At 42.3% G+C, this 27,831-nt stretch overlaps 1 protein-coding gene and 4 long non-coding RNA genes across 7 annotated transcripts; 2 read left to right on the top strand and 3 right to left on the bottom strand.

Moving 5' to 3' along the window:
- Positions 1-9: 9 nt before the first annotated feature.
- LOC126981212 (uncharacterized) lies at positions 10-7,781 on the bottom strand. 2 transcript variants are annotated; one of them, XR_007733813.1, is made up of 2 exons: positions 1,462-7,781; positions 10-878 (listed from the first exon to the last, which is right to left on the bottom strand). It is a non-coding gene; the product is annotated as an uncharacterized LOC126981212 (long non-coding RNA). The 2 variants fall into 2 exon arrangements; XR_007733814.1 differs by having other exon boundaries at positions 10-730.
- A 3,774-nt stretch (positions 7,782-11,555) lies between these two features.
- On the top strand, positions 11,556-21,430 carry LOC126981211 (type-1 angiotensin II receptor-associated protein-like). Its single transcript, XM_050832020.1, has 6 exons — positions 11,556-11,741; positions 12,800-12,834; positions 14,932-15,043; positions 16,889-16,961; positions 17,663-17,806; positions 19,246-21,430. The coding sequence occupies exons 1-6, from the start codon at positions 11,703-11,705 to the stop codon at positions 19,389-19,391; spliced, it is 549 nt and encodes a 182-aa protein (XP_050687977.1). The 5' UTR covers positions 11,556-11,702; the 3' UTR covers positions 19,392-21,430.
- Positions 20,673-23,145, bottom strand: LOC126981213 (uncharacterized). Its single transcript, XR_007733815.1, has 2 exons — positions 21,850-23,145; positions 20,673-21,770 (listed from the first exon to the last, which is right to left on the bottom strand). It is a non-coding gene; the product is annotated as an uncharacterized LOC126981213 (long non-coding RNA).
- A 128-nt stretch (positions 23,146-23,273) lies between these two features.
- Positions 23,274-26,435, bottom strand: LOC126981215 (uncharacterized). The gene is made up of 2 exons (XR_007733816.1): positions 24,499-26,435; positions 23,274-24,418 (listed from the first exon to the last, which is right to left on the bottom strand). It is a non-coding gene; the product is annotated as an uncharacterized LOC126981215 (long non-coding RNA).
- LOC126981216 (uncharacterized) lies at positions 26,237-26,671 on the top strand. 2 transcript variants are annotated; one of them, XR_007733818.1, is made up of 2 exons: positions 26,237-26,374; positions 26,433-26,671. It is a non-coding gene; the product is annotated as an uncharacterized LOC126981216 (long non-coding RNA). The 2 variants fall into 2 exon arrangements; XR_007733817.1 differs by having other exon boundaries at positions 26,240-26,374; positions 26,491-26,671.
- Positions 26,672-27,831: the final 1,160 nt, after the last annotated feature.

Raw genomic sequence — 27,831 nt, 5'->3', positions numbered from 1 at the left:
AAAAGTGTGAAAAAAAAAGACTGATGTGACATAAGAAGTGCACGAGAGAAAAGAAAAAAATATTCCCTTGCGGTCTTACGAGAGAGAGGAAGAAAAAACAAACCAGGGAATTATACCTTCATCAAAAACTACATTAAAATCCTGCCAAGAGATAATTAAAATAAACTTCATCAGGGAAAGAAAAATGAAATACCAGTCGCTTACTGTGTGTGTGTGTGTGGAAAAAACTTGATTGTCAAAGTATACATATATATACCATGCGTTGTGTTAAGTCGCTGCAGAGAGGAGCTCATCGTTCGCATCTGCAGCGTACGGACATACCCGGAAGTTGTGACGTGTTTTGTGTGGCAAGTCATTAATTATACAATGCTTTCCTTCTGAGTTACCCCCTTGCACAGTCTTAATTTCTAGCTCACAGGAGGAAGGATTTAAACAGCTGTCATACTATCCTTTTTCCTGTCTCATAAACCCAAAAGTTGTGAAGTATTTTGCATATTAAGTCATTCTTTATACAACATTTCCCTTGAGTTACTCCCTTACACAGTCTTAATTTCTAGCCCACAGGTGGAAGGACTTAAACAGCTTCCACAGTATCCACTTTCCTGTCTCATAATTCCAGAAGTTGTGAAGTGTTTTGTATAGTAAGTCATTAATTATACAATGCTTTCCTTCTGAGTTACCCCCTTGCACAGTCTTAATTTCTAGCTCACAGGCGGAAGGATTTAAACAGCTGTCATACTTTCCACTTTCCTGTCTCATAAACCCAAAAGTTGTGAAGTGTTTTGTATAGTAAGTCATTAATTATACAATGCTTTCCTTCTGAGTTACCCCCTTACACAGTCTTAATTTCTAGCTCACAGGTGGAAGGACTTAAACAGCTTCCACAGTATCCACTTTTCTGTCTCATAATTTCAAAAGTTGTGAAGTATTTTGTATAGCAAGTCATTAATTATACAATGCTTTCCTTCTGAGTTACTCCCTTACTCAGTCTTAATTTCTAGCTCACAGGTGGAAGGATTTAAACAGGTGTCATACTTTCCACTTTCCTGTCTCATAAACCCAGAAGTTGTGAAGTATTTTGCATATTAAGTCATTATACAACATTGCCCTTGAGTTACCCCCTTACACAGTCTTAATTTCTAGCTCACAGGTGGAAGGACTTAAACAGCTTCCACAGTATCCACTTTCCTGTCTCATAAACCCAAAAGTAGTGAAGTATTTTGCATATTAAGTCATTCTTTATACAACATTTCCCTTGAGTTACCCCTTACACAGTCTTAATTTCTAGCTCACAGGTGGAAGGATTTAAACAGCTGTCATACTATCCTTTTTCCTGTCTCATAAACCCAAAAGTTGTTAAGTATTTTGCATATTAAGTCATTCGTTATACAACTTTTCCCTTGAGTTACTCCCTTACACACACAGCTCTCCTTTCTAGCTCACAGGAGGAAGGATTTAAACATTTGATACTATCCTTTTTCCTGTCTCATAAACCCAAAAGTTGTGAAGTATTTTGCATATTAAGTCATTCTTTATACAACATTTCCCTTGAGTTACCCCCTTACACAGTCTTAATTTCTAGCTCACAGGAGGAAGGATTTAAACAGCTGTCATACTATCCTTTTTCCTGTCTCATAAACCCAAAAGTTGTGACAAGTTTTCTATAGTAAGTCATTCTTTATTCATTACTTCCCTTCTGAGTTACTCCCTGACATATACAGTTTCTCTTCTCTAGCTTACTGGCGGAAGGATGTAAAGAATTCCTCTGCTATCCGTTTCCTCATCTCATATAACACTGTGGAGTAAGCAATCATCAGGAGAACAGGTGAAGGGATTGTTGCGAGAGTCCCTTACTTTCAGCCAAGAGTATTATGCTTCACCAAACGCAGTGGCTTGGCGAGGCATGCTTTGTGTCCTTGAGTGTTACGGCTTACACAGTTATTGTTTTGTTCTTCAGCATTTTGTTCTTGTAGATAGCTTATGTTCCAAGGCAGTCAGTCAATCAGCATACCAGAAGTGTGTGTGTGTTTATATGTGTGTATTTACCTAGTTGTGAAATACAGGAAATACAGTTGTGTGTGTGTGTGTGTGTGTGTGTGTGTGTGTGTGTGTGTGTGTGTGTGTGCGCCACCATTCTCATTCTGTAGGCATCATGTAACATCTATTGTTAACCCCGCATCATCGTAGGCATCAGGTAGTGTTAGCATAGTCTCGGCACTTCTCGGCGCTGCAGTCACATGGAAAACATTTTCCTTCGTCCAGTAGGTTAACGTACTAACAGGAATGTTGAGTCTCGGCCGCCCGGACTTGTGTCTCCTTAGCGTGAGGGTTTGTACCTTAGCCGCCGCCGCCGCCGCAGGAGCGTCAGAAACCTTCCCTGCGAGCGGCGTCGAGTGATTATATTTAAGAGCCGATGATTCCAGTTTGTGGCGGCGTTGTGACCTTGTGTGTACAGTATTGGATTTTATCTTTTGTCATTATTTTTGTATATTTAAGCCACTTTTTGTAATGTTAGTTGTGTTGCTCTTTGGTTCGTGGCGGCGAAGGAACAGCCAGACCCTGACAGTGATTGTTGCTGAGAGGAGGAGGTCGTGTGTTCTCAATGATTTCCCAAATGCTTTACACAAGTGTGCTGAGGAGGAGTGTGGCCGCCCACCACACGCCGGGTGGGTGGGAGCCACACCGCTGCCTGCTGTGCTGAGCCGGCCATGTCAACGCCCCCGGCCCCGGGACGACACGAGCACCGCTGGACGTGCCGGACACAGGACGCGGCCAGCCAGGCATGCGGTGCCCCAGCGCTGCCGGACACTCACCGCCGTTGAAGCTCACTGAACCGTGTGTGTCGATACGTTAAGGTTAGTTATTTTAGGACTTTGTAAATGTAGATTAAATTTAAACCCCAAAGGACTTGCTGTGAGGGAACGTGTCCACTCTGTGTCGCTGGTGAACGAGACGAAGGATGAGTCGTGTGCTGGAGGGCAAGGCTTCAGCAAGGTGTATAGATTTTTTACTTGTTAATACTAAAATCATATTGACTCAGGATTAACAGATGTCAGAAATCAACATCAAACCTTTTCCCTTGATTCCCTTCCTCTCTGTATGTGGTGAGAGATGGCTGGCACCCCGTGGAGGCCTCCTAGTGTGTGTCAGGGAGCCAGGTATACTCCAGGAAAAGCCAACCTCCTTCCTTCTATCCGCAAAGGTTATGATAGATTTGTTTGAAGGATAACATCACCTATTTAAACAAACTGCCCTCATAATTTTTTCAACTTTTGGAGATATCGAAAACAAACAACTGTCGCATTTTCTAAGTCAACTTGTGATAGCGGTAGAAAGATTAAGAAGGCCATTTTTAGAACATACTCCCTAGAAGGATTAAGGCAACTCCATCACATAGGAAAAAAGTTGGAACTCTCACACTCTAGAAAGTCAGCCCTCCCAAAAGGTGCGTCACCACATAATGAAAAATGTGACCCAGAAATCGGGAAATCGACGACAAGTGGCTTAGGCAGTTTGTCTAAGAGGGTGACGATGAACTCGGATCCCAAGAAAAGTTGCTTCCATGTAAAACTCATCACTTTCACTCACACCCAAATTATCACTCGCAAATTTATCCACAAATATTTAAATTCATGAAAGATAAAACCGCGGATACTAAGGGGGAACTGTACATATATAAATAGAGATATATTGGTGTTGGGATCAAACAGAACACTTGGCAGATAGCTCGACAGACAGACAGGTTTGGTGGGCTTCCTAGGTTGAGACTCCTGGTCCTGAGGCATCCTGTAAAGGGCTCTGGTGGGTGAGTGGCTGAGTGTGAGGTGGACTGCATAGCTCTCACCAGGGACAGGAAAAGACGGCAGAGGCAGTGAGCATGTTGTCCAGATCTGAGACTTGTGTTGTGACTGAATCTTAACATACGAAAAGGTCTCTCTCGCACTGTCCTCAAGATCGGAGTTTGAGGCGCAGTGACCCAAGAGAGAGACAGGGAAGTGAAGCAGAGGTTATAGAGTGACACGCCTTGCTCTGTTACTTACATAGTGTTCAGTGTAATGTGTGTTAAGCGATGGTGCAGTGACTGTATGTACGAACTTTGTGTTTACTTGTAGGTTGGTATCATAAGACACTTTCGCTCCTCACATCAACCATTTCTAAAGCTCAAAGAGGGGATCAGTTGAGTTCTCATATGTGTTTCTTCAGGTTCACAGTACAGAGGAAGGGTCACGCTACCACCAGGGTCATAAAACTACCCCTGGAAATGCCCGCAACTCCTACGAAAGCCTTGTCAAATATGTGTTCTTGGGCGGCGAATTGTCTTATAATATGACCTGTAATGTTTCAAGTCCGCCGAGTCAGGAATCGACATGCAAGTACGATGGTCCTTGTGTTGTTTGAAGAGGAGGAGGAGGAGGAGGAGGAGGAGGAGGAGGAGGAGGAGGATGTTCAGTGGTATGTTACGTCTTCTCGGAATGGTTCACATGACGCTCAGCTCAGCCGGTCATCCGTTAGTCTGTGATCCGTGTCTTCATCCGTGTCCTTGTCAGTGATAAAGCATACTCTTGGGAAGGCTGAGAAACATCCATTTAATCATAACTTCTTTATATTCAACATCCATATTTTTCTTTATGGGTTTGGACAGAACCATTGATCCTGACCTATCTATATTTGTAACTCCACTTTTTATATTACTCCTCTTTCCCATACTTCTGCCCTGCCTTTAACCCGGTAGCAGCGACAGGCCAAATTTGTGGCTTTACCGTGGAGCAGCGACGGGCAAAATCTGTGGCTTTACCGTGTAGCAACAACGGGCCAAATCTATGGCTTTACCGTGTAGCAGTGACGGGCCAAATTTGTGGCTTTACCATGTAGCAGCGAGAGGCCAAATTTGTGGCTTTACCATGTAGCAGCGACGGGCCAGATTTGTGCCATGATATAAACCCCCCAAAATAGATGATACATAAACTGATCACAAATGCTTTGATATATATTATGAAATAGTTTGTGTGAGTCATGATTTTTTCTCATTTTTCCTGCCTAGAGGGACCATTAAGAAACATGATCCCCGCTGCTACCGGGTTAAAACTCAATAAGTTCACCCAAAAAACATGATTCCGAGACCCACATCCAGATAGACACAGACATGGATCACAGACCAATGGGTGCCCAGCTCCTCTCTTCCATTACTTACCCGTATTTTGGAGCTTGGGGCTTTAGGGAGCTTTTTTATCCTCTGTGACGGCTGCCAGTCATCTGTGAGTCCTTTCCTGCGGGGGAGACTCATCTAGTCCAGCATGAACCTTTGGCCCAATACCTGCTCATGGAGTCATCTAAGCCTGTGAAAGTGTTAAGATATTTTCCATCATGCAGTCATCAGTGATCATATGAGTGAAAACATGAAGGTATTATTTGTGTCATGCAGTCATCAGTAATCCTGTAAAACCATTGATCTGCCTGCTCATGGAGTCATCTAAGCCTGTGAGAGTGTTAAGATATTTTCCATCATGCATTCATCAGTGATTATGTGAGTGAAAACATGAAGGTATTATTTGTGTCATGCAGTCATCGGTAATCCTGTTAAACCATTGATGCATTTTGTCACGCAGTCATCAGTACTTCCGTTAAACCATCGATGACTGGCCCGAGAGATTCCTTTGGTAATTCTGTGAAAACCTGATTAATGTATTGTGAAAACTTAAAGATATTTATGTCATGCAGCCACTAGGGATTATTTATGTCATGCAGTCTTCAATAATTCCATGAAATTGAAAGTATTTGTGTAAAGGTATTTAGATAGAGAGGAAGGGAGAAAGAGATTAGAGATTGCTTTAACCTGGTAGCAGCGACGGGCCAGATTTGTGGCTTTACCGTGTAGCAGTGACGGGCCAAATTTGTGGCTTTACCGTGTAGCAGCAACGGGCCAAATTTGTGGCTTTACCGTGTAGCAGTGACAGGCCAAATTTGTGGCTTTACCGTGTAGCAGTGACGGGCCAAATTTGTGGCTTTACCATGTAGCAGCAACGGACCAAATTTGTGGCTTTACCGTGTAGCAGTGACGGGCCAAATTTGTGGCTTTACCGTGTAGCAGTGACGGGCCAAATTTGTGCCATGATATAAACCCCCAAGAATAGATGATACATAATCTGATCACAAATGCTTTGATATATATATATTATGAAATGGTTTGTGTGAGGGGTGATTTTTTTCTCATTTTTCTCGCTTGGGGGGACCATTAAGAAACATGATCCCTGCTGCTACCGGGTTAACTTTCTCTCTCTGGACCGTGAGTAAGATTTAATTTCTGTGGCATGCAGTCGTCAGTATTTCCGTGGCAACATGAAGGTATTTTTCGTCATGCAATCATCAGTAATTGTAAAAACTTGAAGATATTTTTTCATCATGCAGTCATTGGTAATCCTTTTTGTCATGCAGTCATTGTTAAGTCTGTAAAACACTAAGATATTTTTCGTCCTGCAGTTATTAGTGATTTTGTGTGTGTAAAAACATGAATGTATTTTTTGTTTGTTTTTGGTCATGCAGTATCCATAATTTTTTTTTTTTTTGTCATGCAGTTAATTCTGTAAAAACATTAAGATATTTTTTGATTGTACAGTCATCAGTGATTATGTGTGATTTTTTCTCTATTTATTTTTTTTTATTTTTTTTTATCATGCATTCATCATTAATTCTGTAAAACCATTGATCTTAATACCTGGTCATGGAGTCATCTAAGCCTGTGAAAGTGTTAAGATATTTTCCATCATGCATTCACCAGTGATTATGTGAGTGAAAACATGAAGGTATTATTTGTGTCATGCAGTCATCGGTAATCCTGTAAAACCATCGATACATTTTGTCACGCAGTCATCGGCACTTCCGTAAAACCATCGCATCATATACTTGTCAACTCGTGATTCGTTCGTCAACTTCCACTGTCAGTTCAAGGTTTTCAGGCGAGTGTAGAGTCACGGAGAGCTTGTTATGTATGAGCATCTGAGGAAGCAATGTTTGGAGTGAGTCTTTTCCTTCATATATGTGTCCAGCATGAGAATATATGGTTGATGGTTACTAAACACACACACACACACACACACACACACATACGCAGCCTTCATCACCCAATCAACTATCACTCTATCGTCACCCCTATGCAACTGGGCCAGATTGTCGTACCCAGCCTCTTATGTTCGCCGATTTCCGACCCAGAAACTGCCTTCGTATATAGTTCCCGTTAAAATGGTTGATTACTGGTGTTTTTTGGCGATAGCTATGGCTCGGAAACCAGTAAATACGAGGCTCTGAGTACAATAATAGGGCAACGGTCCCCCTACGCCCGCCCTGAGGTGTTACGAACATGAACCCCAAACAGGCTGCTGATACATACACAGATACAAGATGCAGCACTTGACCCACGGTGCTTCATAGAGTAAGAAAGTTCATCACTACAGTACAAACAGCAGGCATAGCTTCATTAGATTTATAGTGTTATGCTTGGAAAACTGTACTTACTGGAGTGTTTATGATGAGAATGGAGGGGAAGGACAGAAGGAAAGGCTGGAAGGAGAGAAGGAATATGGAGAGTGTAAGGAAGGATGGAGAGAAAGAAATGAAGGAAGGGAAGGAGGGGAAGGAAAAAGGAAGTATAAGGAAGAGAGATGATAAGAATGGAAGGGAAGGAAGGAAGGAAAGGCTGGAAGGAGAGAAGGAATATGGAGAGTGTAAGGAAGGATGGAGAGAAAGAAATTAAGGAAGGGAAGGAGGGGAAGGAAAAAGGAAGGAAGGAAGGAAGGAAGGAAGGAAGAAGGGAAGGAAGAAAGGAAGGAAGGGCTAAGGAGGAAGGAAGGAGGGAAGAGAGGAAGGAGAAGAGAGGGAATAAAGGAAAAAAGGAAGGGAGGAAGGAAAGATGATAAGAATGGAAAGGAAGGAAGGAAGGAAGAAGGAAAGGAAGAGAGAGAAAGAGGGAGAAGAGGATGAGAGTGTAAGGAAAAGAGGAGAGAAGGAAAGGAAGGAAAGGAAGGGAAAAAAAGTATAAGAAAGATAGATGATAAGGATGGAAGGGAAGGAAGAAAGGAAAGGCTGGAAGGAGAGAAGGAATATGGAGAGTGTAAGGAAGGATGGAGAGAAAGAAATGAAGGAAGGGAAGGAGGGGAAGGAAAAAGGAAGTATAAGGAAGAGAGAGAGAAAGATGATGAGAATGGAAGGAAAGGAAGGAAGGACTGGAAAGAAAGAAGAAGGAGGATGGAGAGAAAGAAATGAAGGAAGGGAAGGAGGGGAAGGAAAAAGGAAGCGAAAGAAGAAAGAAAGAGGATAAGAATTGAAGGAAGGAAGGAAAAGCTGGAAAGAGAGAAGGAACATGGAAAGTGTACAGAAGGATGGAGAGAAAGAAATAAAGGAAGGGAAGGAAGAAAGAGAGAAAGAAGGAATCCATGTAATTATCCAGCATGCTATACCTCAATGCTGTATACACCTAGAGCTCAGCATAGAATTAACAGCATGCATTTTACAGTGAAGACAGACATAGCTTATTAGATCTCATGTTATGCTTGGAAACTGTACTTACCCAGAGGTCACAATATCAACACCATGCATTATACAGTCAAGCAGATCATGATATACTGCAATACTGTACTTAGAGGTCATTATACTGTTAACCCGGTACCAGCGACGGGCCAAATTTGTGGCTTTACCGTGTACCAGCGACGGGCCAAATTTGTGGCTTTACCGTGTAGCAGCAACGGGCCAGATTTGTGGCTTTACCGTGTACCAGCGACGAGCCAAATTTGTGGCTTTACCGTGTACCAGCGACGGGCCAAATTTGTGGCTTTACCGTGTACCAGCGACAGGCCAAATTTGTGCCATGATTTAACCCCCCAAAAATAGATGATACATAAACTGATCACAAATGCGTTGATATATATATTATGAATTGGCTTGCGTGAGTGATGATTTTTTCTCATTTTTCTCGCTTAGAGGGACCATTAAGGAACATGATCCCCGCAGCTACTGGGTTAACAGCATTCATTATATACTCAAGACAGACTTACATAGCTCATTATATACCATGTTTTACTTCAGTACTTTACATGCCAATAGCTGATGGAGGACTTGAGTTGATACTAGTAATTAAAGAATCTGTAGAATGTTTTTTATATATATTTCACTTGAAGTTTAGATAGCCGAGAGGGACCTGTGCATGGTGGTAGGGGTGATGATGCTAGTGTGTGGGAAGGAAGGAAGGAAGGAAGGAGAGGAAGGAAAAAGGGAAGTGCAAGGAGAGGAAAGGAAAGAAATGAGGGAAGGAGAAGGAAGAGAAAAAAAAGGAGAAAAGGAAGAAAGAAAGAAAAAAAAGAACTACCAGGAATGGAAGGAAAGGAAAGAAATGAGGGAAGGAGGAGAAGGAAAGAGAAAAAAAGGAGAAAAGGAAAGGAAGAAAAAGAAAACAAAGACAGGAAGAAAAAAAAGGAACTACAACAAGGAAAGGAAAAAGAAACTGCTCATGTTGTGTAAGGAAGAAAAAAGGAAAAAAAGAATCTACAAGGAGGAGAGAAAAAAGAAAAAACATGAAAAAATAAAGGAAGTAAAGGAAAAATAAGTGTTCATTGGGTGGCGGTCGCTGGTCATTAGGTTAACATAGCCGGAGGTCACAGTACAAGGTGGACAGATTAAGGAAGGAAGAGGATAACAGTAATATATATATCATCGCTAATCCAGTATCCTGCAGGGGGAGTGTATGAGCCATGGATGTATACTGTAACACATGCATTCTTAGCTGTAATACATAAACTGATACATATATACATACAGACACATACATACATCGTTACAAAGATACATTATGATATTTCTTAATCCGTTTTTCTCCTTCTTTTTCTTCTTCTTCTTCTTCTTCTTCTTTTTTTACATGAATCATCGTTACTATACAATACTTTACGATACGTCTTAATGCTTATCATCTTCTCCTTCTTCTTCCTCTTCTTCTTTTTCTTCTTCTTCCTCCTCTTCTTCTTCCTCTTTTTTTTATGTGTGGATCAGTTTAGGGAAATCTATGCTTCGGGGAATTCTACCGTCGCCTTTTTTTTGTTTTCTTTTTTTTCTTCCGCTTCTCACGAGGAAAAATAATTAAGTAAGAATGTCAATCGTTTCTCCTCCTCGCCGCCTCGACAACATATTTTATTTAATTGTTCTTGACGACTGACTGGAGAACAACAACAATAAAACTACATTACATTTTTGAAGAAGACGAGAGTGTTTCCCTGACCTTACTGAGAGAGAGAGAGAGAGAGAGAGAGAGAGAGAGAGAGTTGTTTAGTGAGACAGAAAGAAAGAAAGAGATAATGTGTGTATGTGTATGTGACCGAGAGAGAGAGAGAGAGAGAGAGAGAGAGAGTTGTTTAGTGAGACAGAAAGAAAGAAATAATGTGTGTATGTGTATGTGACTGAGAGAGAGAGAGAGAGAGAGGGTAGAAGAAGACTCAAGTTACTCTTAGTGGTCATCCCTTCCTTCTTCCCCTGGCTTGTGATATGTAAGGTGACACCTCCCCCCCCCCCCCTCTCCCTCTCTCTCTCTCTCTCTATCTATCTATCTATCTATCTATCTATCTATCTATATCTCGCCCGTTTTCCCTTAAGTAGTAGTAGTAGTAGTAGTAGTAGTAGTAGTAGTAGAAGTAGTACCTACATATTAGTACAGGGCCACACCCAGGGAGGGACGACCCCCCCCCCCATCTGCTAAAAGATTCACTTTCTGGTGAAGTCAAAACGAAAAACGGACAAAATCCCAGTTTTCTGTATTGACAGCAGGAAACTGTAGCTAGAAATGTTAATTTTTCAAAACCCTGAACCCCCCCCCCCTGATTGTCCCGCGTCACGTGCCGGCCACTTGTCCGTCTCCAAGTGGCTGCAACGGTACATAGCTACACTTTTACTGGGAAAAGACCCACCATTTTTACAGCCCGGGGTACGCCTCTGTTGTAGAGTAATAGTAGTAGCAGTAGTAGTAGTAGTAGTAGCAGTAGTAATGGAAAGCGAGCGTAAAATACCGTAGAGTTAAACTGGGAGAGCTTTACATATACAAATTATCATACATAGAGAGAGAGAGAGAGAGAGAGAGAGAGAGAGAGAGAGAGAGATGTAACTGGAACCATAACTCACAAGGAAGGAGAAAGGAGAGGAGGGAGGACGGGAAGCTGCGAGTCACACCTCAACCCCGCCAAGGCTTCAACAAGGGAGGTGAGGGAGACAGCGTTCACGTGTGTGTGTGTGTGTGTGTGTGTGTGTGTGTGTGTTGTTTGTGTACGTGTGTGTGTGCGTGTCACATTTATTTCTTCCTCTATTTTCTTCAGTTTGTCTTCTTTGGCTTCCTCTCCTCCTCCTCCTCCTCCTCCGGTCCAATTCTCGCTTCACTCAAGAGGCATTAAACGTTTTGGGCGTTTTTCCTTCTCTCTCTCTCTCTCTCTCTCTCTCCTCACTATCATCATCATAATCATCAGCAACATTCCTATTTATTACACTATTTATTTTTACTTACAGCATCACTACTATATATTCTTTTATCTATCTTCCCTCCCCTTCTTCCTCTCTCCCTCCTGCCCTTTTTCCTCTCCCAGAAAGAGGATAAGGAGCAAGTCACGGGATCGGGTGACTAAGCGACCCAAACAAAGGGATCAATACGCAATACAGGCCACAAGAGGAAGAAGAGGAAGATGGAGGTCAACATGCCACCCGCGGCTGTCACGCTCAAGGTATAGTGACCCCGCCTGACCTGACCTGACCTGACCTGAGACGGGGAGAGACAGAGGGATAAGTAAATGGATAGAGTGACTGACAAATGGTTGGATAGATAGTTTGACAGATAGACAGATGGATAGTTTGACAGATGGTTGGATAGATAGATGGTTGAATAGACAGTTTGACAGGTGGATAGATGTTTGACAGTTGGTTGAATAGATAGTTTGACAGGTGGATAGATGGTTGAATAGATAGTTTGACAGACAGATGGTTGAATAGATAGTTTGACAGACAGATGGTTGAATAGATATTTTGACAGGTGGATTGATGGTTGACAGATGGTTGAATAGGTAGTTTGACAGATGGATAGATGTTTGACAGATGGTTGAATGGATAGTTTGACAGATGGTTGAATAGATAGTTTGATAGACAGATGGTTGAATAGATAGTTTGACAGACAGATGGTTGAATAGATAGTTTGACAGATGGTTGAATAGATAGTTTGAGACAGTTGGTTGAATAGCTAATTTGACAGATGGATAGATGTTTGACAGATGGTTGAATAGATAGTTTGACAGACAGATGGTTGAATAGAAAGGGGCAATTGACAGATAGATAGAAAGATAGAAATGCAAGTAACATTGTGGCTCGGACAGAAAGACAGACACGTAGATAGGACTAATAGATAGACATAGATAGATTGATAGATAGGATTTTAGGTAAGTTGATTAGGTAAATGTCTGTCTACCTCTTCAATTAGTTTTTTTCTTCATTACCTGTGTGCCAGAAAATGTACTGATTGACGTTTTGTGTGTTTTAGAAGAATTAACAACTGATGTCTTGCTTTGTCTGTATAAGTCAGTCAGTCAGTCAGTCATACAGTCAGTTGCCATTCATTCAGTCAGTCAGTCAGTCAGTCAGGTAATCAGTCAGTCAGTCAGTCATGTTCTATTCTTTTCTTATGGGATATTTCAGTCATATCTCTCCATTTACCAGACATGTTCTCCTCTTCGCTCATGTTCCCTTCCACCTGTAATGTTCTTTTTTTCCATCAAATTTCCTCTTTTTTCAGGGGATATTCTTGGCCCACCTCATTCTCACCGTCTGGTAAAGGACAGCAACTCTTTCATTATTATTACTGCCTGCGTATTGATGCTTACGTGTGCTGATTGCTTCTGTGTTTTCCGTGCCTCTGTGGTCTAGTGGTTAGTGAGTCTAGCTATGAATCCACTGGGCTGGGTTCGAATCCCGGCCCGGTTAGTCGGTGTGCAGTTCACCCAGCTGTTGAACCTCCCTTTTAGGCTGGTGGATAAATGGGTACCTGGGGAAACCTGACCCGGATGTCACTCTGGCCCTGCACCGAGGCCACACGCAGCTATAGTGTATGCCATAAACTCAGCCTTTATTTGGTTTACTATGTACGTAGCTGACTGTGTTGATTGCTTCTTTGTGCTCGTAAATGTTGTTGGTTTTTATTCTTTGTGTATTTCAGGTACTGTTTTATGTAGCTACCTGTGTTGTTTGCTCCTTTGTGCTCGTAAATGTTGTTGGTTTTTATTCTTTGTGTATTTCAGGTACTGTTTTATGTAGCTACCTGTGTTGTTTGCTTTTCTGTGCTCGTAAATGTTGTTGGTTTTTATTCTTTGTGTATTTCAGGTATTGTTTTATGTAGCTGCCTGTGTTGTTTGCTTCTCTGTGCTCGTAAATGTTGTTGGTTTTTATTCTTTGTGTATTTCAGGTATTGTTTTATGTAGCTACCTGTGTTGTTTGCTTCTCTGTGCTCGTAAATGTTGTTGGTTTTTATTCTTTGTGTATTTCAGGTACTGTTTTATGTAGCTACCTGTGTTGTTTGCTTCTTTGTGCTCGTAAATGTTGTTGGTTTTTATTCTTTGTGTATTTCAGGTATTGTTTTATGTAGCTACCTGTGTTGTTTGCTTCTTTGTGCTCGTAAATGTTGTTGGTTTTTATTCTTTGTGTATTTTGGGTACTGTTTTATGTAGCTACCTGTGTTGTTTGCTTCTCTGTGATTCTTACAGTTACTAGCTTTTCCTTACTGTGCTGTCTACCTGCTGTTGAATGAGCTGGGTTTTTTTTACAGATTTGATGGAATGGATTGCAATAGCACTTGTTGTTGCTATTATTATTGCTGTTGTCCTTGTTGTTGCTAGTATATGTTTGTGTTCCTAGTAATGCCGTGCCTTTTACAGTTAATTAGACCTGAATGAGATTGATTTTCTTAGAACCAAACGAGATTAATGTATGAGATTGATTCACAGGAACCGAGTGAGAGTGAATGAATTTTTTAAGCAATCTGATGACAAAAAAAAACTTCTCTTTTACTACCTTTCAAATTTTTACAGTAATACAAGCAGTTCAAGGTAAAAAAAAAAAAAAAGCCTGCAGCAAAAAAGCCTGTTAACCCAGTAGCAGTGACGGGTCAAATTTGTGGCTTTACCGTGTAGCAGCGATGGGCCAAATTTGTGGCTTTACCGTGTAGCAACGACGGGCCAAATTTGTGGCTTTACCGTGTAGCAACGATGGGCCAAATTTGTGGCTTTACCGTGTAGCAGCGACGGGCCAAATTTGTGGCTTTACCGTGTAGCAGCGACGGGCCAAATTTGTGCCATGATATAAACCCCCCAAAATAGATGATACATAATCTGACCACAAATGCTTTGATATATATTATGAAATGGTTTGTGTGAGGGGTGATTTTTTCTCATTTTTCTCGCTTGGGGGGACCATTAAGAAACATGACCCCGCTTCTACTGCGTTAAATGTTACGTTCTATCACTGGTTACCTCCACATCGCCTCTTCTGCCTATCAAAATTTGCCCACTTGATATTTGCAGTAGTCGCCGAAGCTTCAACATCCAGGCAAGCTCAGCATCTCACCCATTGAAAGTTTGAGCTTATATAGGAAAAGGAAGGGAGTGGGGTGCGAGGGTGCTATAAGTCTGGTGTGTGTGCGTGTGTGTGTGTGTGTGTGTGGGTGGCTGTGGTGGTAATGGCAATCTCTGGTTAAAAAAAAAAGAGAAAGAAAGAAAGAAAAGCAACATAATATCAGAAAGGCCAAGGAGAGAAGGAAGTGGAGGCTGTTAAAAGGAAGGCGTGTGTGTGTGTGTGTGTGTGTGTGTGTGTGTGTGTGTGTGTGTGTGTGTGTGTGTGTGGTGCTTACGTCTGTCTCCATGTGTCCCCCTACAGGAGTTACTACAGCGCCTGCCTCAACACGGGCAGCACGCTCTACAATGGTGCGTTCCTGTTCCTGGTGCTGTGGAGTATCCTGCACCGCGACAGTGAAGACGCGCCCCTCATGGTGGGTCAGGGCATCGAGGGCGCACACTTTTCTTTAAGCTTTATGTCCCTTTTATTTGTCATGGAGGAGGAAAAGAAGAGAAGAAGAGGAGAACAGAATAGAGGAGCTGGAGATGTAGTTTCTTGGGGCTTGAAGAGGAGAAGAGAAGAAAAAGAAGAAGAGAAGAGAATAGAGGAGCTGGAGGCTTAGTTTCTTGGGGCATGAAGAAAAGAAGAAAGAAGACAAGAGGAACAGAATAGAGCTGGAGATGTAGTTTCTTGGGGCTTGAAGAGGAGAAGAGAAGAAAAAGAAGAAGAGAAGAGAGGCGCTGGAGGCTTAGTTTCTTGGGGCATGAAGAAAAGAAGAAAGAAGACAAGAGGAACAGAATAGAGCTGGAGATGTAGTTTCTTGGGGCTTGAAGAAGAGAAGAGAAGAAAAAGAAGAAGTGAAGAGAATCGAGGAGCTGGAGGCTTAGTTTCTTGGGGCATGAAGAAAAGAAGAAGGAAGACAAGAGGGGAACAGAATAGAGGAGCTGGAGATGTAGTTTCTTGGGGCTTGAAGAAGAGAAGAGAAGAAAAAAAGAAGAAAATAGAAGAGAGGAGCTGGAGGCTTAGTTTCTTGGGGCATGAAGAAAAGAAGAAGGAAGACAATAGGGGAACAGAATAGAGCTGGAGATGTAGTTTCTTGGGGCTTGAAGAAGAGAAGAGAAGAAAAAGAAGAAGAGAAGAGAGGCGCTGGAGGCTTAGTTTCTTGGGGCATGAAGAAAAGAAGGAAGACAAGAGGAACAGAATAGAGCTGGAGATGTAGTTTCTTGGGGCATGAAGAGGAGAAGAGAAGAAAAAGAAGAAGAGAAGAGAATCGAGGAGCTGGAGGCTTAGTTTCTTGGGGCATGAAGAAAAGAAGAAAGAAGACAAGAGGAACAGAATAGAGCTGGAGATGTAGTTTCTTGGGGCATGAAGAAGAGTAGAAAAAAAGAAGAAAATAGAAGAGAGGAGTTGGAGGCTTAGTTTCTTGGGGCATGAAGAAAAGAAGAAGGAAGACAAGAGGAACAGAATAGAGCTGGAGATGTAGTTTCTTGGGGCTTGAAGAAGAGAAGAGAAGAAAAAGAAGAAGAGAAGAGAATAGAGGAGCTGGAGGCTTAGTTTCTTGGGGCATGAAGAAAAGAAGAAGGAAGACAAGAGGGGAACAGAATAGAGCTGGAGATGTAGTTTCTTGGGGCTTGAAGAAGAGAAGAGAAGAAAAAAAGAAGAAAATAGAAGAGAGGAGCTGGAGGCTTAGTTTCTTGGGGCATGAAGAAAAGAAGAAAGAAGACAAGAGGAACAGAATAGAGCTGGAGATGTAGTTTCTTGGGGCTTGAAGAAGAGAAGAAAAAAAGAAGAAAATAGAAGAGAGGCGCTGGAGATTTCTTTATTCTTGTATTTACTTCTTTCTTGATACACTTCTGCTTTTTCTTCTTCTTCTTTTCCTTCTATTGACCTCTATTGCTTTCTAGGTCCTTGTCTTATCCACTTCTCTGTTTATTCTTGAGACACTTCTTCTTCTTCTTCTTCTTCTTCTCTTCTTCTATTGACCTGTATTGCTTTCTATGGCTATGTAGTTCCTCCTTTTCTTATCCACGTCTCCGTCTATTCACGCACTTCGCCTAACTTCCGAAAAACCTGCATCCTGTGCCCACATATCCAATTCCCATGATCACCTCCTTCCCTTTGCTATGGAGGAGGAGAAGAAGGAAGAACACAGGTTGAAAATGGAATAGGAGAGCTAGAGATTTGATTTTTTTCTTAGTTTTCCACCATTTCTTGGGCTACATAAGACCCCCCTTCATGTCCTTCATTTCCGACACTGATTCTTGCGCCATGTTTCCAGGCTCTGCTGCTGAACCTGATGGCGATATTCCTGGATGTCATGGCGCTTGTGCTGGGCTGGCCGCGGATCTCCTGTGAGTGCCAAGTGTGTGTGTGTGTGTGTGTGTGTGTGTGTGTGTGTGTGAGAGAGAGAGATGTGACTTTTGTTCTACCTTCCTTCCTTTCTTTCTTCTTTCCTTCCCTTCCTTCCTTCCCTTCCCTCTCTACCTCCTTCCTTCCTTCCCTCTCTCCTTCCTTCCTTCCCTCTCTTCCTCCTTCCTTCCTTCCCTCTCTCCTTCCTTCCTTCCTTCTCTACCTCCCTTCCCTCTCTACCTCCTTCCTTCCTTCCTTCCTTCCCTCCCTCCTTCCCTCCCTCCCTTCTACCTTCCATTCTTCCCTTCCCTCTCAGCCTCCTTCCTTTCTTCCCTTCCCTCTCTTCCTCCTTCTTTCCTTCCTTCCTTCCCTCTCTCCTTCCTTCCTTCTCTACCTCCCTTCCCTCTCTACCTCCTTCCTTCCTTCCCTCCCTCCCTTCTACCTTCCATTCTTCCCTTCCCTCTCAGCCTCCTTCCTTTCTTCCTCTCCTTCTCTTCTACCTTCCTTCCTTCCTTCCTTCCCTCTCTCCTTCCTTCCTTCCTTCCCTCTCTACCTCCCTTCCCTCTCTACCTCCTTCCCTCCTTCCTTCCTTCCTTCCTTCCCTCTCTACCTCCCTTCCCTCTCTACCTCCTTCCCTCCTTCCTTCCTTCCTTCCTTCCTTCTCTCTCCTTCCTCCTTCATGCGTTGTGTTTTGTCGCTACAGCCAGTCTGGTGCGCTTCGGCCTGGCTATGGCGGTGCTCAACCTCATCCTGCGCCCCATCACCAGCCTCATGTTGCAACGCGTCCTTCACGAACGCTCCGGCTCCTACGGCTCCTACGGTCCCTCAGGCCTCGACAGGATCTTCGGTGAGTCTGTGTGTGTGTGTGTGTGTGTGTGTGTGTGTGTGTGTTGAGTTAATTTTTACTGAACCATTTTATTTGTTTTATTTTGTTCGTGTTCATTGTAGTTTTTGTGGTTGATAAAATACTACTACTGTGTGTGTGTGTGTGTGTGTGTGTGTGTGCTTAAGGAGAAGGTAGTAATGTTTTAACCCAGTAGCAGCGGGGATCATGTTTCTCAGTGGTCCCCCCAAGCGAGAAAATGAGAAAAAATCATCACTCACACAAACCATTTCATAGTATATATCAAAGCATTTGTGATCAGATTATGTATCATCTATTTTGGGGGATTTAAATCATGGCACAAATTTGGCCTGTCACTGCTACATGGTAAAGCCACAAATTTGGCCCGTCGCTGCTACACAGTAAAGCCACAAATTTGGCCCGTCGCTGCTACACAGTAAAGCCACAAATTTGGCCAGCTACACGGTAAAGCCACAAATTTGTCGCTGCTACACGGTAAAGCCACAAATTTGGCCCGTCGCTGCTACACGGTAAAGCCACAAATTTGGCCTGTCGCTGCTACATGGTAAAGCCACAAATTTAGCCCATCGCTGCTACATGGCAAAGCCACAAATTTGGCCCGTCGCTGCTACATGATAAAGCCACAAATTTGGCCCGTCGCTGCTACACGGTAAAGCCACAAATTTGGCCTGTCGCTGCTACACGGTAAAGCCACAAATTTGGCCAGTCGTTGCTACATGGTAAAGCCACAAATTTGGCCCGTCGCTGCTACCGGGTTAAAGAAATGCAAGAAATGGCATAAATAAAAACTGAGCTGATCGTAAAAATGAGCCAGATGGATTATAAAGAGAAAACTAATTGATGACAAGTAAATACAAGAAATGGCATAAATAAAAACTGAGCTGATCGTAAAAATGAGCCAGATGGATTATAAAGAGAAAAGTGATTAATGACCCAAGGCAGCATAGTTTCAAGGGTCAAGGTTGTACTCAGTTTACCGTTTACCGTTGATGAGGTTTCAGGCCCCGGTCCGCCACCATAGCAGTGCTCCACAGGGCCACCAGCATTATAACAGTATTTTTAGCACCCAAAGTTGTCCTCAATCCTCATGTTTGTAAAGTCGTAGGAGTTAGTGAATAAGTGAGTCCAGCGCTTTCTTGAAGATTGCCAGATTGCTCTTCTATTTTCTAGTACGTACGACAGGGTTTTGACAAGCGGAGAGACGTGTTTATGTCACTAGGGGTGTATTTTTCCAAGCGGGCCTTACGATTTCTTTTAAGTCCATGGGTGATGAGACTGCGAGCTCCGGGGTGAAGAAAGGGAAGAGCCCGCGGAAAAATGCACCCCTTAACATCCCCAGATAACCCTTTATAGAGCCTTGGGGCGCTATCCTCAAATGCTCTGCTTCTGCTCTGCTTCCTAACCATCCACAAACCTTCCAGGGGGGACCCGACGCAGCCCATACGAGGACATAGACCAGCCCACGCAGACCAACCAGGGTGGCGTTGGTGGTGTGGGTGGTGGCGGCTTGGACCAGGAGCAGCACCGGGCAGCCTCCCCCCCCAGCGAGAGCCTCTTCACCACCTAGACGCCGAGGCAAGGAACGCACACTAAGGGGTCGGAGTTTAAGGTTAAATTCCACTTGTATCAGCTGAGTCTTCTTCTTCTACACCTCGTTTAGCATCCCTATTTTCCCTTATGGGGCTGGACGAGTTATGAGACCCAGCTGTGTCACTAGAGTCTTATAAATGTATTGATATATATGTGATACCCAGCAAGGAATACACACACTGATTGGAGTTTGAGGCTTTACCCCACACATCAGCTGAGGCATTAGTCATATGAATGTATTGATATATATGCTTAACCCAGCTTCCCGAGGGTGTTTGAGGAAGGGCAGAACTACGGTAGAGTCCTGAATAGTGGAATGGGTTAAAAACAGTGTGGATTTGAAGTTGTTTGATCCAGTGGAAGGTGTTTGTTTTTTTGTTAAGGAGACAGCACAAGGATGACAAAAAGAGATATAGAGATGATACATATTGAAAGAAAGATATGGAAAAGAAGGGTGGAGTTTGAGGCTTGATTCCACACATCAGCTGAGTCATTAGTCTTATGAATGTATTGATATATATGCTTAACCCAGCTTCCCGAGGGTGTTTGAGGAAGGGCAGAACTTCGGTAGAGCCCTGAATAGTGGAATGGGTTAAAAACAGTGTGGTTCTGGAGTTGTGTGAGATCCAGTAGCAAGGTATATGTCTTTTGTTAAGGACACAGCACAAGGATAATAAAAGGAGATATAGAAATGACACATATTGAAAGAAAGATATGGAAAAAAAGGGTGTGATTCATGAGTAGTGTTGAGATCCAGTAGCAAGATGTTTGGTTTTTGTTAAGGAGACAGCACAAGGATGATAAAAAGAGATACAGAAATGATACATATTGAAAGAAAGATATAGAAAGATATGAAAAAAGAAGGATCAGACAGTGTGGTTCATGGTTAGTGTACGGCTCTGATCAAATGGGTGACTAGTATGATTTAATAACCCAGGGAGAATGCCAGCTGGGTTTGGGTATATGGGAAAACAGCTCTGATCAAATGGGTGACTTGTATAATTTAAACTTGTAACCCGGGACTTGTGTTTAGAGAATGTTCAGCTTGGTTCGGGCTTGTGTTTAGAGAATGTTCAGCTTGGTTCGGGCTTGTGTTTAGAGAATGTTCAGCTTGGTTCGGGCTTGTGTTTAGAGAATGTTCAGCTTGGTTCGGGCTTGTGTTTAGAGAATGTTCAGCTTGGTTCGGGCTTGTGTTTAGACAATGTTCAGCTTGGTTCGGGCTTGTGTTTAGAGAATGTTCAGCTTGGTTTGGGCTTGAGTTTAGAGAATGTTCAGCTTGGTTCAGGCTTGTGTTTAGACAATGTTCAGCTTGGTTTGGGCTTGAGTTTAGACAATGTTCGCCTTGGTTGGGGCTTGAGTTTAGACAGTGTTCAGCTTGGTTTGGGCTTGAGTTTAGAGAATGTTCGCCTTGGTTGGGGCTTGAGTTTAGACAATGTTCAGCTTGGTTCGGTCATACAAGTGTCTACGGGGGAGCCTATTCTGATTAAAACTAGAGTAAGATAATGTGTAATTCACTTTTTCCAGGCTTAGCTTTAAAATACAACAACTTTCTTTCTTTTTTTGTAGCTCAGTTTATGTGTGTGTTTTTTGCGGAAGAAAGAAAGAGAGAGAGAGAGTGAGTGATGTCCTGCACGACCCAAGGTTTATTTTTCATATTTTTGTACCGTTATCATCTCAAGTGTAGAGTGTGTGTGTGTGTGTGTGTGTGTGTGTGTGTGTGTGCAGAGAAAGGTAATGTAAAGAGGGAAGGAGGAAAGAGAGAGAGAGAATGATTAAGAAAAATGTATGGAGGAGGGAGGGAAAGGAGAGAGAGAGAGAGATAACATGAGAAGGAGGAAAGAGAGAGAAGGATAATGATGAATGAATGTGTAAGGAGGAGGAGGGAGAGAGAGAGAGAGAGAGAGAGAGAGAGAGAGAGAGAGAGAGAGAGAGAGAGAGAGAGATAACATGAAAAGGAGAGGAGATAAAGAAAAAAAAATGGAGTGTGTGTGTGTGTGTGTGTGTGTGTGTGTGTGTGTGTGTGTGTTCCAGTTTCCATAAGACTGATAAAAAATACATATAGTCTATTCATACATACATCTATATACATATACAAATGACGTACTCTAAGAAGCATTTATAACATTTAAGCAACCTAACATTCCTCTCAATGCTGTGTTACCTCCAGCCTTTTGGTTATCTCGGTTGGGTCCGGTGGTCGGCCTTGCGCGTTATGGAGCAGGCAAGTGTTTCTAGTGGCGCCATCTTGCTTGCCTCACACTGCCCTCCGGAACTCATAATCGATCATCGTTTGAGTTAACCTTGAGTCCGGGGTGATAGGTGGTCTTCAGGATAGCGTGTGGGTAGCCTTGCTTGCCTCACACTGCCCTCCGGAACTCATAATCGATCATCTTTAGCGTGTGGGTAGCCTTGTTTGGCACACCTGCCTTTCGAACCTCAGACTGCCCTTCGGAACTCATAATCGATCATCTTTTGAGTTAACCTAGAGTCCGAAGTGATAGGTGTGTGGGTAGTCTTAGGCCACTCAGCGATGGATAAGAACCGTCAGCTTGTGGAGGCTGACGGAATTTGAACCTGGGGCCTCAAGGATACCACACCTATATGCTGACCACTCTGTCAACACTGCTTTCAGATATTTAGACTGTTGGTAGTTCCGTATTTTCACGAATTTAAGCTGTTTTTTTCTGAATTTCCTGCTATAGACTGTTGGTAATTCCCTGTTTTCAAGCATTCAGGCTGTTGTTTTTTCTGAATTTCTGGCTATGAAAAATTTAGTGTTGGTAATTCTGTATCTTCAAAAATTTAGGCTGTTGTTTTTACTGAATTTCATGCTTTCAAAAAATTTAGTGTTGGTAATTCTGTATCTTCAAAAATTTAGGCTGTTGTTTTTACTGAATTTCACGCTTTCAAAAAATTTAGTGTTGGTAATTCTGTATCTTCAAAAATTTAAGCTGTTTTTTTTCTGAATTTCCTGTTATAGAGTGTTGGTAATTCCCTGTCTTCAATCATTCAGGCTGTTTTCTTTTCTGAATTTCATGCTTTCAAAAAATTTAGTGTTGGTAATTCTGTATATTCAAAAATTTAAGCTGTTTTTTTTTCTGAATTTCATGCTTTCAAAAAATTTAGTGTTGGTAATTCCGTCTTCAATCATTCAGGCTGTTTTCTTTCCTGAATTTCATGCTTTCAAAAAATTTTGTGTTGGTAATTCTGTATATTCAAAAATTTAAGCTGGTTTTTTTTCTGAATTTCCTGTTATAGAGTGTTGGTAATTCCCTGTCTTCAAGCATTCAGGCTGTTTTCTTTCCTGAATTTCATGCTTTCAAAAAATTAGAGTGTTGGTAATTCCATCTTCAAGCATTCAGGCTGTTTTCTTTTCTGCATTTCCTGCTCTCAAAAAATTTAGACATGTATTTTCTGAAGGACGGAAATCAGCTTAACGGACTTCTACTGTACCTTGAGACGCCTGCCAGTCTGTATCTCGGGTTAGGCGTCCAGGAGCCACTGAGGACCACACTCTCCGCCCTGAAGTGTGGTGACTTGCCGGGCTTATTTACACTTTGTCTCTTGTGTCCTTCGGTGATCGTTATCCCACACACGCCAGCCAATGCACTTCACTTATGAGGCGTTTTGGTTCAATGAATTTCCGTGCGGCTTGTGAGCGTACTTATAGGTGTGTGTGTGTGTGGGTGTGTGGGAGGTATTGGTGTGTGTGCATGTGTGTGTGTGTGTGAACTAGTGTCTGATCAAGTAAAAAAAAAGAAGACATAAAGAAATATATTAAAAAAGAAGAGAAGAAGATCAAGAAATATAAAAAAAAAGTGTGGTGTGGTTCAGGATTAGTATGAAGTCAAGTAGCAAGTTGTTGTTTTTTTCCTTTTTTATGAACTAGTAAATGTCTGATCAAGGGTAAAAAAAGACATAGGAAAGACATATATTAAAAGAAAGAGATAGAAGGAAAGAAAGATCAGGAAATATGTCTCAAAAAGTGCGATTCAGGATTAGTATGAAATCAAATAGCAAGTTTTTTTTATGAGCAACAAAGTGTCTGATTAAGAGTAAATAAAGAGACTTAGAGAAGATAGATATTAAAGGAAAGAGATAGAAGGAAAGAAAGATCAGGAAAAATGTCTCAAAAAGTGCAATTCAGGATTAGTATGAAAACAAATAGCAAGGATTTTTTACTTATCAACTATGGAGTGTCTGGCCAAGAGTAAAAAAAAAAAAAGAAACAGATAAGATAGATATTGAAGGAAGGAGTTGCTTTGGGGTGCATCATGTGTTGTGTGCGGCCGGAGAATTATATGTGTGTGTACGTGTGAGTGTGTGTGAGTCGCCTGAATTTATAATAATTTCTAAAGAGGTACAATCATCCCTCAAATAGTACGGTTTCCAATAGTTTAGTTTCAGTTTTATACGGATTGTCATAGAAGATATTTTAGGGTTTTTGAATTTCCTGCTTGTTGGGAAATTTAAAAATCCTGAAAAATCTTCTTAGAAAATCCACATAAAACCAAAACCGTACTATTGGAAACTGTACTATTTGAGGGATGATTGTATATATATATGTATCATGATACTGTGAGGACTTAATCGTTACATAATAAGATAGCAGTGTCGACACCACCACTCGGGGACCTCTCGAACCCTGCCTCTCCCTGTGCCTGTGAGTGATGGGAGCCTCTCGGTACTCTACACTCACGAGAAGGTTGAGGTGAAAGAACGAGTGTGTTTCCTTAGGGTCAGATAGCACTGTTCTAGTCCGAGTTGCAGCCATGGGATAAGGGGTCATATTCATAAGCACTTCAGCACCCAAGCACACACACATTTAACTTTCACTAGTGTTTTAGGGCCTTTCCAGGGGTAGTTTTATGACCCTGGTGGTGTTAGTTTGACGCTTCTTCGGCACAATGGAAAAAAAAAAATGTATAAAAACCAGTCTCTCGGCCACAGTAAGAGAGAGAAAGACGTGATTTTCTAGGATATATTTATACATTTATTGGGTTGCTTTGTTACTGGTTGAAGCTGTTTTTGCCAGTCAGTCACATCTTAAGAGAGAGATGCAGTTTTCAGGGATATACTTTTACATTTGTTACTGGTTGAAGCTGTTTTTGGTTGAGCCTTTGATTCGTATCCTTAACTTTTCATATATAATTCTTAGAGGGCGTATAAAAGCCAGTCTCTCAGTCACATCTTAAGAGAGAGAGATGCAGTTTTCAGGGATATATTTTTACATTTCTTGGGTTGCTTTGTTACTGGTTGAAGCTGTTTTTGGTTGAGCCTTTGTTGTGTATCCGTAACTTCTCATATAAAATTTTTAGAGGGCGTTTAAGAGCCAGCTGATCACAGTGAGAGAGAGAGAGGGAGAGACGTGATCTTCTAGGATATACTTTTACATTTCTTGGGTTGCTTTGTTACTGGTTGAAGCTGTTTTTGGGTGAGCCTTTGTTGTGTATCCTTAACTCCTCATATATAATTCTTAGAAGGCGTTTAAGAGCCAGCTGATCACAGTGAGAGAGAGAGAGAGAGAGATTTGGGATTTTCTAGGATATACTTTTACATTTATTGGGTTGCTTTGTTACTGGTTGAAGACATTTCTCGTTAAGCCTCCATCTTCTCACATAAATTTCTCACATGACGTTCTCGGAGGTCTCGGTCACAGCCAGGGAGAGAGACACGGCCAGCAGAGGTCCCGCGTGTGCCATCCGAGTGCGTGAGTGGTCAGAAACGACACGCACTTTGCAAAAAAAAAATATATATGCTAGTGCCTTTCTCAGAATTTTATGCATAGCGAGTGAGGGGCTTTTTACTTCTTAAGACTGTGACTCTTTGATGTGTATATTAATGGCATAACAGCACTAAATAAATAAATGTCCAGTACATAAACTTAGACCTTGTTAGCGAGGTAGAGAGAGAGAGGAGAGGGGAGAGAGAACGAGGCAACTGGCGAGATGATTAAGGGGAGGATCATTGTACGTACGCGGAATGACTATAATGATTGCGGTATAGTGCTTTGGTATATAAATGTCCAGTACGGAAACTTAGACCATGTTAGCGAGGTAGAGAGAGAGAGGAGAAGGGAGAGAGAACGAGGTAGCTGGCGAGATGATGAATGGGGCGACGATTGTACGTACACAGAATGACTATAATGATTGCGGTATAGTGCTTCGGTGAGGTCTGACTGTGGCGCTCCCTGCTAGAAAGAGGTAAACAACACACATGCACAAGAAAATGAGAAAAGTGCGGTTGAAGTTTGGTGTTCCTGCAGTTTTCCGAGGCACATGTTAAAAAAATTTACCGTAATGCTGAAACGTCTTTGAATTTTAGTTTGAAAAGTTGCCTCTGAACACCTGAATAGTTGGTCGATGCGAGGATAAACAACACACATGCACAAGAAAATGAGAAAAGTGCGATTGAAGTTTGGCGTTTCTGCACTTTTCCGAGGCACATGTTAATAGAATTGACCGTAATGCCGAAATGTCTTTGAATTTTAGTTTGAAAAGTTGCCTCTGAACGCCTGAATAGTTGGTCGATGCGAGGATAAACAACACACACGCACAAGTTAATGAGAAAAGTGCGATTGAAGTTTGGCGTTCCTGCACTTTTCCGAGGCACATGTTAATAGAATTGACCGTAATGCCGAAATGTCTTTGAATTTTAGTTTGAAAAGTTGCCTCTGAACGCCTGAATAGTTGGTCGATGCGAGGATAAACAACACACACGTACCATTGTGAAGTGTACGCAGAAGATTGAATAGCTTGGTTCAGACGATTATGAAGCCACTGTGTCGGACTGTGAAGGTGGCGCTGAGTGAGGAAGTCAGGGAGGGCAGGCCGTGGAGGTGAAGGTCAGGGAGAGCAGGTCGTGGAGGTGAAGGTCAGGGAGAGCAGGTCGTGGAGGTGAAGGTCAGGGAGAGCAGGTCGTGGAGGTGAAGGTCATGGGCTGCAGGCTGTGGAGGTGAAGGTCAGGGAGAGCAGGTTGTGGAGGTGAAGGTCATGGGCTGCAGGCTGTGGAGGTGAAGGTCATGGGCTGCAGGCTGTGGAGGTGAAGGTCAGGGAGAGCAGGTTGTGGAGGTGAAGGTCATGGGCTGCAGGTCGTGGAGGTGAAGGTGAAGGCTGGAGGCTGTGTCATTGTAACTTGTAGAGGAGACACAGCGCTCTTGGTCCTGTCGAGGCTGAGAGTGTGTGTGTATGTGTGTGTGCAGCCAGCGGCAGGACTTTGTACAGAGGAACTATTGAATAAACCATATATATTCATCTATACCCTTGAGTCATTACCCTTCCTTTCCTTAACTAAGAGAATGGCCTTGGTTTTGTTATGTTATCTAAACCCTTGAGTCTTTGCCCTTCCTTCCTTAACTAAGAGAATGGCCTTGGTTTTGTTATGTTATCTAAACCCTTGAGTCTTTGCCCTTCCTTTCCTTAACTAAGAGAATGGCCTTGGTTTTGTTATGTTATCTAAACCCTTGAGTCATTGCCCTTCCTTTCCTTAACTAAGAGAATGGCCTTGGTTTTGTTATGTTATCTAAACCCTTGAGTCATTGCCTTCCTTTCCTTAACTAAGAGAATGGCCTTGGTTTTGTTATGTTATCTAAACCCTTGAGTCATTGCCCTTCCTTTCCTTAACTAAGAGAATGGCCTTGGTTTTGTTATGTTATCTAAACCCTTGAGTCTTTGCCCTTCCTTTCCTTAACTAAGAGAATGGCCTTGGTTTTGTTATGTTATCTAAACCCTTGAGTCTTTGCCCTTCCTTTCCTTAACTAAGAGAATGGCCTTGGTTTTGTTGTTATCTAAACCCTAGAGTCTTTGCCCTTTCCTTTCCTTAACTAAGAGAATGGCCTTGGTTTTGTTATGTTATCTAAACCCTTGAGTCTTTGCCCTTCCTTTCCTTAACTAAGAGAATGGCCTTGGTTTTGTTATGTTATCTAAACCCTTGAGTCTTTGCCCTTCCTTTCCTTAACTAAGAGAATGGCCTTGGTTTTGTTGTTATCTAAACCCTTGAGTCTTTGCCCTTCCTTTCCTTAACTAAGAGAATGGCCTTGGTTTTGTTATGTTATCTAAACCCTTGAGTCTTTGCCCTTCCTTTCCTTAACTAAGAGAATGGCCTTGGTTTTGTTATGTTATCTAAACCCTTGAGTCTTTGCCCTTCCTTTCCTTAACTAAGAGAATGGCCTTGGTTTTGTTATGTTATCTAAACCCTTGAGTCATTGCCCTTCCTTTCCTTAACTAAGAGAATGGCCTTGGTTTTGTTGTTATCTAAACCCTTGAGTCATTGCCCTTCCTTTCCTTAACTAAGAGAATGGCCTTGGTTTTGTTGTTATCTAAACCCTTGAGTCTTTGCCCTTCCTTTCCTTAACTAAGAGAATGGCCTTGGTTTTGTTGTTATCTAAACCCTTGAGTCATTGCCCTTCCTTTCCTTAA

Source organism: Eriocheir sinensis, chromosome 47, assembly GCF_024679095.1.
Source record: "Eriocheir sinensis breed Jianghai 21 chromosome 47, ASM2467909v1, whole genome shotgun sequence".
NCBI lineage: Eukaryota > Metazoa > Arthropoda > Malacostraca > Decapoda > Varunidae > Eriocheir > Eriocheir sinensis.
The sequence above is the reverse complement of the archived record's forward strand: the minus strand, read 5'-3'. Positions and strand labels throughout refer to the sequence as shown.

What these genes read in the sequence shown, in the direction of transcription:
- LOC126981211 (XM_050832020.1), top strand. Translation starts at nt 11,703, where the DNA reads ATGGAGGTCAACATGCCACCCGCGGCTGTCACGCTCAAG. An exon ending in CCGCGGCTGTCACGCTCAAG is followed by an intron (nt 11,742 to 12,799) that starts GTATAGTGACCC and finishes CTCTTTTTTCAG; the next exon opens with GGGATATTCTTGGCCCACCT. An exon ending in CACCTCATTCTCACCGTCTG is followed by an intron (nt 12,835 to 14,931) that starts GTAAAGGACAGC and finishes GTCCCCCTACAG; the next exon opens with GAGTTACTACAGCGCCTGCC.